Raw genomic sequence first — 9,856 nt, forward strand, 5'->3', positions numbered from 1 at the left:
CTTAGGCAGGAAGCCCTATACCATTTCAGACAAAAGGTTGTACAATATCTTCTTAAAAAGTTTCAATGTTGGAGCACTCACAACTTCTGGAGTTGTTCAACTGATTAATTGTTCTAACTGTCAGGAAATTCCTCCTTAGTTCTAGGTTGCTTCTCTCTTTGATTAGGATTAGCTATTCAGAGAAAATAAAACCAAATGTGACTGACTTCTACCTAAACCACTTGGGTAACTCTCAGATAATTTATTACAATCTTTAGTTAAACTGACTTCTATTCAATGGGAATTATGATTCAACATCATTATTTTATTACAACTATCAAGCTGACATATAAAAGTCAGGATGGAAAAGATGGGACTTTATTTCCAAAAATGGGGAGCAATCACAGTTGCCATTGTTATTGTTGTTGTTCTTATTCCCTATTAAGAATAGTATTTTGAAAAATTACCGGTAACATAATTTGTTTATCTGTTCAATTTCAGTTTGGGTAACCCCAAGTCATCCATCACCTCTATTTAAGATTAACCAAGCATAGACATCATTGAAATATTATTTACAATGTTTACACCAGTTTTTCCTCCATCTCAGAGGTTTAACCATTACCTCTGGGAAATCTAGGAGGTTTTAAATGTTTTATTGATGGAGATGTCTATTAATGGATTGAAAAATGCTCAGAAATAGGATTGAAAAATGTCAAGAAAGTGATGTGCTGTTTCATTCCTCTGCACACCAATATTAAAAATGAAGAACTCTTCTATAGTTAAAGAATTCATTTTGATAGGTTTTTCAAATTCCCTTGAAAATCAAATGCTCATCTTTTGGACTTTCTTCCTCATCTATGGAGTAGCTCTGGTAGGAAACTGCCTAATCATCCTTGCCATCAGTGTCTGCAGGAAACTTCACACACCCATGTACTTTTTGCTAATCAATTTGTCTATCATAAATGTATGTTCAATTTCTGTGATAGTTCCCAAACTACTGCAAATACTGTTAGCTGAGAGAAAGACCATTGTATTTCCTGGCTGCATTGCACAGGTATTTCTTTTTACCTTGACTTTAGGAACAGAGCTTCTACTTCTTGCATTTATGGCTTTTGATCGCTATGCTGCTATTTGCCAACCTCTGCAATATACAGTAATCATGAGGAAGGAGATCTGCTTTGGGACAATGGCTGGGCTATGGCTGATAGGCATAATGAATTCCTCAATTCAGACAGGACTTGTACTACAGCTTTCCTTTTGTGATTCAAACATCATCAATCACTTCTTCTGTTATCTACCACCAATGTTCAAGATCTCCTGTTCAGACACAAGTCTGAATGAAATCATGGTTTTTGCAGCTTCCATTGTCATTGCCATAGGCAGCTGTACCCTGACCTTCTTATCTTATTGGTTTATTCTGAGGAGCATCTTCAGAATCCATTCCACAAAAGGAAAGAAAAAGGCCTTCTCCACATGCTCTTCCCATCTCTTGGTTGTCAGCTTTTACTACTCCACCATTATCTATACATTCCTCCGTCCTGCTTCAATGTACTCTTTAGAGGAAGACAAAGCAATTGCTATTATTTATTCTGTGGTCACTCCAGTCCTCAATCCCCTTATATACTCTCTGAGAAACACTGATGTTAAGCAAGCTCTCAGAAAACTAATTGACAGAAAATTCTTGCAGCAAAAGTTGTTTTAATGAATTATTTTAAAATCTTCATATGAGTGGAAAAATATAGGGTAAATATGAAAGGAAATTGGTAATGTACATGTCTTTGTAGCCTCTCCAGATATGATTATCCCAACTTGTAAAAATTAAACAAAACAAATCTACACTGCATAGTAATAAAACAGTGAATATTTTATTTTAGGTTTATATTTAGGAGAAATGTGTCTGTAAATGCTTTTTATTACCTGATATTAAATTATACTCAGAGCGATAATTAGATGTTTAGTTACAAGAACAATTTTGACTCTTTGAATCTTCCATAATTTTCAAAAACAGGCTGAAATAGAAGTGATTAAGAGTTAGCATTATTTGAAGAGAATGTATTTCTTTTGATCAATATTGTATTCCTATTTATAATATATAATTTATAAAATGAAATATTGCTATAGTAGAAATGTATGAAATATACAATAGCAGTCAATATTCTATTACGTTTGTGATTTGATGAACATATATGACAGAAAGAAATACTATTTTTTAATTGATTGAATTTAAGGAATAATTTTACCGTATCTCATTTTGTTTTTAATTATTATTTTTTATTATTTCTGTATATGCAGTACGTATGATTAGTGTTCTTTTATAAGATACATAATACACTTCTTTTTATTTAGGTTATAGCTTGTTAAACTCATACAGGCAATTTTTCAATTTGGATGCAAGGCAATTAAGATTTACATTATTTTAGCAACCATCTACATTTTCATATTACAACCTTAGCTAAAAGGAAGTAATGCATGTTTCATATTGAGAAGGCAGAAGTGCAACATTTGAAAATAAATGATTTACTTATAAGAAGTTCTTATGGGATATTGGGTAATATATTTTATTTTATTTCCATATACAGCAAATATATGGAATTATAGTGGTTCAAATGTTAATGTCCAGTCCACCCAGCCATTCAAGGACAGGATGGTCTATGTTGAAAAAAATCAGACATTGGGCCAGTGTAACCTCTTGGTGGACATTCGGACACAATGTGATGTATATTTTGTTCAGGAGCACCACAGTCACACTGAGGCGTAGAGACAAGACACCACTTAAGCAATGGCAGACACCATGTTGGGTAAGGATCCTGTTCAGAGTTGACCAGTGCTGATGAGGAAGGTCAAAACCTGGCACCTTTTGTGTAGGGTCATCTATGTAACTGCCTGTATCTGGTCGTTCAGCAGCCCAGTGGGTACTATATGGTATGAAATTATGAATTATAAACCATTTCATGATTTTTGTATATTTAAATTATTTTTAAATATCACTAATAATTTGTGTTTCTCAACCCCAAAGTGGGAAGAGGTTTGCTACACAATGTTGCACACTGACTTATTTTCTGTGTGTATGTATACACAACTGTAGCAAACTTCAAGAAAATTCCAGTTGGAAATATTTCCAGTTTCTCAGAAACCAAAGATATAGCTTGAGACAGGATGAATTTCCTTGAGGTGCTATAATTAGTCTCAAAGTTTGGTTTTCTGACTATTTGTTCACTTTGTATCCAAGTAACAGATAAACACCTAGAGTCCTTCTTGTCCAATTAAAATCTTGTGAGACAGCTGTCTGTCTTTCCCTGGAAATATGTAAGAGAAAGGTTGTGGGTGCATTGTTGCACTGTGTGGATTCCAGATGCTTGATTATCGAGGAGCATAGGCATCCATTGGAGGAAAGAAGACAAGTTTGGAGAAAGAAACACCAGAGCAATATTTTTCAGCCTTGTGAATATTTAGATCTGTAGACTTTAGCATAAAATAAAGTTCATGAGAATGAAAAACATTGCTCTAGAGAAAATAGAAGACAGCAAGATCAAAATCAGGAATCATGAAATGGAGTCAAAGATGGCAATAATTTGAAATGACAACTACAATTTTGCAAAAAAGAAAAAAAGAGCCTCAAAGTTATAGATTTTGCTCAAGATCAGAAGAGAGTCATTTTTCCATTTCTATCTCCCTCTTTAAGGTGAAAGCAAGTCCAAGAGTGTATTTAAAAGTAAATATCCTAAACTAGGGATGTTTACTCTGAAATGCCTATTGAATTTGGGAAGGATGCAGGGAGGCTGTTAAAACACTGCAAAAAATTCATATATTTATTAATTATTTATTACACTAAATTTATATGTCTCACAAACAGCAATTCTGGGTGGCATGCAACTTAGCTAAAACAGTAAAGTGTACAAATGTATAGAAAGTGAAGAGTGAGAGATATTGAAATAGAGGAAGAGGAGGGGGAAGGAGGAGAAGAAGGGGAAACGAGAAAGGCCACATCTATAATACTGGTTCATTACTGGTCATCATGATACAAAAAAATGTTGAGACTCTGGAAATTGTGCATTTTCCCATCTACTGACTAGAGTTGGTAGCCAAATGCTCTTCTCCCCAGCCGTCTCCCCAATTCCTGCACATGTTTTTAAGGAATATGGAGTGCCTTTAATGACAAATGTATCAAAGAAAGTTGAGCTGGCTAAAGATCTGTTACTTTGGTCATCTAGAATAGTGTAAAGCTTAATGGCTTTGTTCTTTTGGCCTGCTGGGTAGATTCTGATTAAACAGATTTTGGAGCAGGACATGCTGCCTGCAGTTCCTTTGCAGACCTCTTTACATTTTGCATTGATTCCTGTTGTAGTTGTAGCAATGTGTTCTAGATGGAGCTAGAAAGCAACAATAATATATAAATATTATATGCTGGGGCATGACAAAAATGAATGCAGTGGTGGAAGATTTTTCACGATACTGAAGAGAAATCTTAATGAATTGGGTAAGGGGAATCTCTTTGCTTTTCAATACCTAAGAAACTACTTCTGAATCTTTTTTTTGCAATGCACAATCCTAGTAGACACTATATTTGATTTATCAGCAGTGTTGGACAACGCTTTAAGGGGAACCAAAGTGTTGCTCTTAATCTTCTGGAGGTCTGGAAGATGTCCTTGATATAGTAGCAACATTGAACAAACCTTTTAAGGGTTAAGAGTTAGGGTCTTTCTCCTTTTCCAATATTTAAATATTCAAAAATGCCAAATATAACAAAGAAAGGCTCTCAAATGCTAACTGTCCTGGAAAGAGAGAGGTTATTAAAACTCAGAGAAGGAGACAGAGAAGAATTGTGTTGGTCATATGTTTCAACAAATATGGCAATTATATTAGGGACGGCACTATGGGACCTTACTATGTTTCCCAATGAGTATTCCCCAGTGAGTTAAAAGTAGTCTTTAAAGGGACATTTTATATGATTCACGACACATTTCTTAAGATGCTTCTGGACTGACCTTGCTGTACTATGATCAAGAAGTACTTTAGCCCTTTTATTTTTATGCAGGATAACTATGCAATATTTTTATTTTATTTTACTTAATCATATTTTAGGCATTAAAAATAAACGAGGTGAGAATTTACTCCCCTTCCCTATAGACTTTCACCTAGATATCATGGAAGGCACTTTGCAATAAATCCTACATAATTAACCTTGAAATTAATTCAGTAATTGATAGCATACTTTCATATTCCAATTGAGAGAAAATGAAGCAGTAATATAGCACTGTTTACTCAAACGATGTTACTGTGTCAAGCCAGGAGACTATAGCTGCCTCTGAGAGCTATCGGATTTCCAAAAGTATAATTAAAGGATTGTGGATTTAATACTGTTCTCTGGGATACAATTTCAACCCACCCATTTGCTGGTCTTCACAGGGTTTCTCCTTCAGATCCAATGCTGCTCAACATTTGAACTAGAGAAAGTAGGCTGTCTGCTAAATTTGTATGTACTGTATAGCTTCACAAGTTAATCCCAAAAAACACAACCTCTATTCTAAGTTGCAATGGAAACAAGATTTTCAAAAGGAAATAAGTCATGATACACAATGGGATATTTTTGTTATTGTGATTGCCCTGTGGAATTGATAATATTTACTGGGGAGGAAAAAAAATCCAATAAAATTATTTTTAAAAACTTTCTTTCCTTTTGAAGAATTGATAGTAAAAGTCAGTCCATTTCCCAGTCCATTTACATTCTTGCTTCTACAATGTCTTCATAATATGATTGTCTTATTAATATATGTTTAGGATACTTACTATTAAGAATCATCCTATTTTAAAATTAATGTTAAAAAAAAGATATAAGCAGCAAAGAGGACAATAAGAATTACAACAAAATGTCTTAGAGATGGTTTTGTGCTTTTGTGACCTGAGTTGTATAGAAAAGAGGACTCATAAATAGAACTATTTAGATATTTCATATCTAAAAATGATAGTAAGTGATTTTAAAATTCTCTGCCAGCTTTTAAGTAATGTTATCAATCATGTATTTTATATAAACTGGCATAAGGCGATGGGTCTTTCAAATGTTATTCAATTGCAACTCCCAGTAATCTCGTCAACATGCCCAGAAATGCAGTTTTGCTGCCTAATAATATATATTCATCAAGAAATACAATGCATTTTCTATTTAGTGTTATACTGTAGTTTCTATGTATGATGTTCCATAAACAAATTCAACATATTTCATGATAAGAATATTCTTGAGTGACAATATGAAAAAATTAAAAATTAACTTTTCTTATTTGATTTAGGTAAACAGCAGTGAAGTCATGGAAATTAATCAAAGTGCTATTTATAAAACTAAGTTCAAGCTGTTGGGTTTATCCAGTACACCTGGACATCAGATGCTCATCTTTTGGATATTTACTCTCATGCATGCATTAGCTTTGGCTGGCAATTTCCTCCTGATTCTTGCCATTGGCGTTTGTAGCAAACTCCACACACCTATGTATTTCCTTTTGGTCAACCTCTCTGTGGTGAATTTGTGCTCTATATCTATAACTATTCCCAAAATGCTTCAGAACATTATGGATAAAAAAAGGACCATATCTTTTTCAGGTTGCATTGTTCAAATGTTTCTTTTTGGCTGGGCTCTGGGGACAGAAATTCTCTTACTTTCCTTTATGGCTTTTGATCGGTATACTGCTATTTGCCAGCCACTACAATACATGGTAATTATGAAGAAAGAGGTGTGTGTTGGAATAGTCACTGGAGCCTGGGTTGTAGGAATGGCCAACTCTGTAATACATGCTACTCTTTTGCTAAGGTTGTCTTTCTGTGATTCTGAAGATATCAACCATTTTTTTCTGTGACCTGCCTTCACTATGGAAACTGTCTTGTTCTGACATCAGCCTGAATGAAATAATGGCAATTGCAGCTGATGTGATCTTTACAATGAGTACTCTTACACTAATATCTTATCTACTTATTTTGAGAACTATCATGAAGATCCAATCAATCAAAAGGAAAAAGAAAGCATTCTCTACTTGTTCCTCCCATCTGCTAGTAGTAAGTTTTTACTTTTCAACCATTATCTATACATATGCTAAGCCTTCCTCTGCCAATGATGAAGAAGAATACAAGAATATTGCCATAATTTACTCTGTAGTAACCCCAGTGCTCAATCCAATGATATATTCCCTTAGAAATAAAGAAGTTAAAGAGACTCTAACAAAGTTGCTATGGAGAAAGAAAACCTTTCAGCAAAAATGACTTGAATTTGTCCACCTCCTTATCACATATATTAGTTGGCTAAAAAGAGGTTGAAACATAGAATTCACTTTGAAGAAGATAAGTAAATGTTCTATTTCTGTGCAATTTTCAGAAATATTATATGATCTTTCTCTTTGGCACTCCATAAAAACCTTGCTACTGGAATTTTTGAATTTTTGAGTACATACCAACACCAACATTCCAGGGATGCTATACATAATAGTGATCACAGACTGTGTGCTTTGACATCTTAATGTATACTCTGTTTCTGATTTGTTTTTTGTTAATGAAATCCAGTACATGTAGTCCTTGATTTATGATTTATGGAACCAGAATTTACATTGCTAAGCAAGGCAATTGTTAAGTGAGTCATGGCTGATTTTATGACATTTTTTGCCATGGATGTTAAGCAAATCACTGCAGTTATTAAGTGAATCATATAATTGTTGAACACATCTCCATTCTCCCATTGACTTTGCTTGTTGGAAGCAAGCTGGGAAGGTTGCAAATAATGACCACATGACCACAGGATGCTGAATCTATTATAAATACATGCTGTTTGCCAAAATAACTGAATTTTGATCACATGACTGTAAGGATACCATGATAGTTTTTTTTGTGTGAGGACTGTTTATAAATCACTGTTGCAATTTTGAATGGCAACTAAATAAATTGTTGTAAGTCATGGATCACCTATAGAAGTTTTGCATTATCAAGAAACTTATAAAGTCCAGTAAAGTGACATTTACTTTAAACATAAATAATATTCTCTTTAGACATACATGCTCTATGAACAAAAGGGCAGGCATAAAGGAAGCAGAAATGGAAAAAAATATTTGTAATCTGATGCTTAGACTACTGCATTGTGCTCTACATAGGGCTTTGTCTAAAGAGCATTCAAAAACTTCAATTGGTGTAAGGTGAATCAATGCAGGGCTTCTAGAATGGCTACTGTTACAACTTGTTTTGTGGGTTACAGTGGATGCCAGTCTCACATCTATGGAACAGGCCCTCACCACCCATGTCAGTAGAGGAGGCATATTATGGATCCCATCAGTCAAGAAATTCTGGCTGATATGGTCCAGGAGAAAAACCTTTTCTGCCATGGCCTCAGCCCTGAGATGAGATTGTCACCCAACTGCCTGACCTTCTGCAAGGACCTAAGGACCTGGCTCTACCAGTTGGCTTGGAGCTGGTAGAGGTTTACAGTATTAAAGTAAAACCATATATATGAAAGTCAGCATACATACACACACACGCTCACACTCATAACTATGGTTTTACTTTGATGTTGTAAGCTTCCCAGAATCACTGTGTAGATTTTATGACATTTTATAAAATATGCCTTTCCACTGTTACACATATTAGTATTGTACTAATTATGAATATGGTTCATCTTAATTGCAAACTTGTTATATATGTTGTTTTCAACATAAAAAGTTCAATATCTATGTAAACTTCCTATTTATATGAACCTACTTGAACAAGAATTATAAACCATTGTATATGGAAATATTATCCAGTTGCATTATTGGACTTTATTTCTGCATATACATAGATAAATCTCCAATTAAATATTTTAAGTTTGTAAAGGTAGTTAATTTTAATTGATGTGTACCTACTATATAAAATGCTAGTGTAAAATAAAACCTTATATAACATATAACAATGAAGTTTAGTTCTAAAACTGTGCAAGATTAACTGCCAAGATTATGAAAGAAATGTTGCCTCTTATCTAATATTAGTACTTGAATAACTTCCTGGGAAGCTTTGACGAACTAAAGATGACCACACAAAAGTATGTAAAGGATGTTCAAGATAGCTTTAGAACAATGCCCAAAAAGATTAATGCATTCTTGAGAAAGACAAATACCCAAAATTAGTCAATATGTGTTTCAGGCATAAATGTATTTGTAAATGTATGTCAACCAATGCAATGTTCTTAGGAAAATAGAAACCCTAGAACATTCAATTAACTTTTTTAGAAATTTATGCACAAGGTAGGATCCAAGTCTGGAAAGAATATGGTGAATCAAACAGATTACTGATTGGCAAAATAAGGAGTAGAGTACAATTGAGGGGTCATTAGGAGCAAGCAAGATCAGAAAGAGGAATCAGTGGAATTGAGGAAAAATGATAATTTGATTATAACTTAGAAAAATGAAAAAAAAACAGCTTGACCAAAGTGCTGAATTTCTATGAAACTCCGAAAATAGTTATTTTTGCTTATTTCCATCCTCCTTTAGCTAAAAGGAAGTCCAGAAGTGAAACTACTGCCTTACAGAATAAACATCCCCAAATAGTAGTCTGTAATGCTTTCAAAAAGAGTCTGGACAACATTTGTCTGAAATGGTACAGGGTCTGGTGCTTGAGCAAGGAGCTGGACTAGAAATCCTCCAAGGTCCCTTCCAGTGTGATTATTCTATATTCTATGTGAATAAGATTGTGAGTAGGTGAAGTAGTTAAGACTCTGTAATACGTTTATTAATGTTATTATTATTTATTTATCTCACAATCAGCAAATCTTTGTCGCATACAACAGAGCTAAACTAATAATGTAAATGTGTGTATAAAAATAGACATAATGCAACTATGTCAACTGGGGTTGTGTACATCTCAAATCAGAATCTTT

The 9,856-nt window shown here is 34.0% G+C and overlaps 1 protein-coding gene across 1 annotated transcript; it reads left to right on the top strand.

Annotated features, from left to right (window-relative positions):
• Positions 1 to 739: 739 nt before the first annotated feature.
• On the top strand, positions 740 to 1,681 carry LOC309401477 (olfactory receptor 13G1-like; the record flags this gene model as incomplete). Its single annotated transcript, XM_081970539.1, has 1 exon — positions 740 to 1,681. The coding sequence occupies one exon, from the start codon at positions 740 to 742 to the stop codon at positions 1,679 to 1,681; it is 942 nt and encodes a 313-aa protein (XP_081826665.1).
• Positions 1,682 to 9,856: the final 8,175 nt, after the last annotated feature.

The sequence above is a fragment of the Natrix helvetica genome, assembly GCF_964273705.1.
Source record: "Natrix helvetica genome assembly, chromosome: Z".
In the NCBI taxonomy this organism is placed as follows: Eukaryota; Metazoa; Chordata; class Lepidosauria; order Squamata; family Natricidae; genus Natrix; species Natrix helvetica.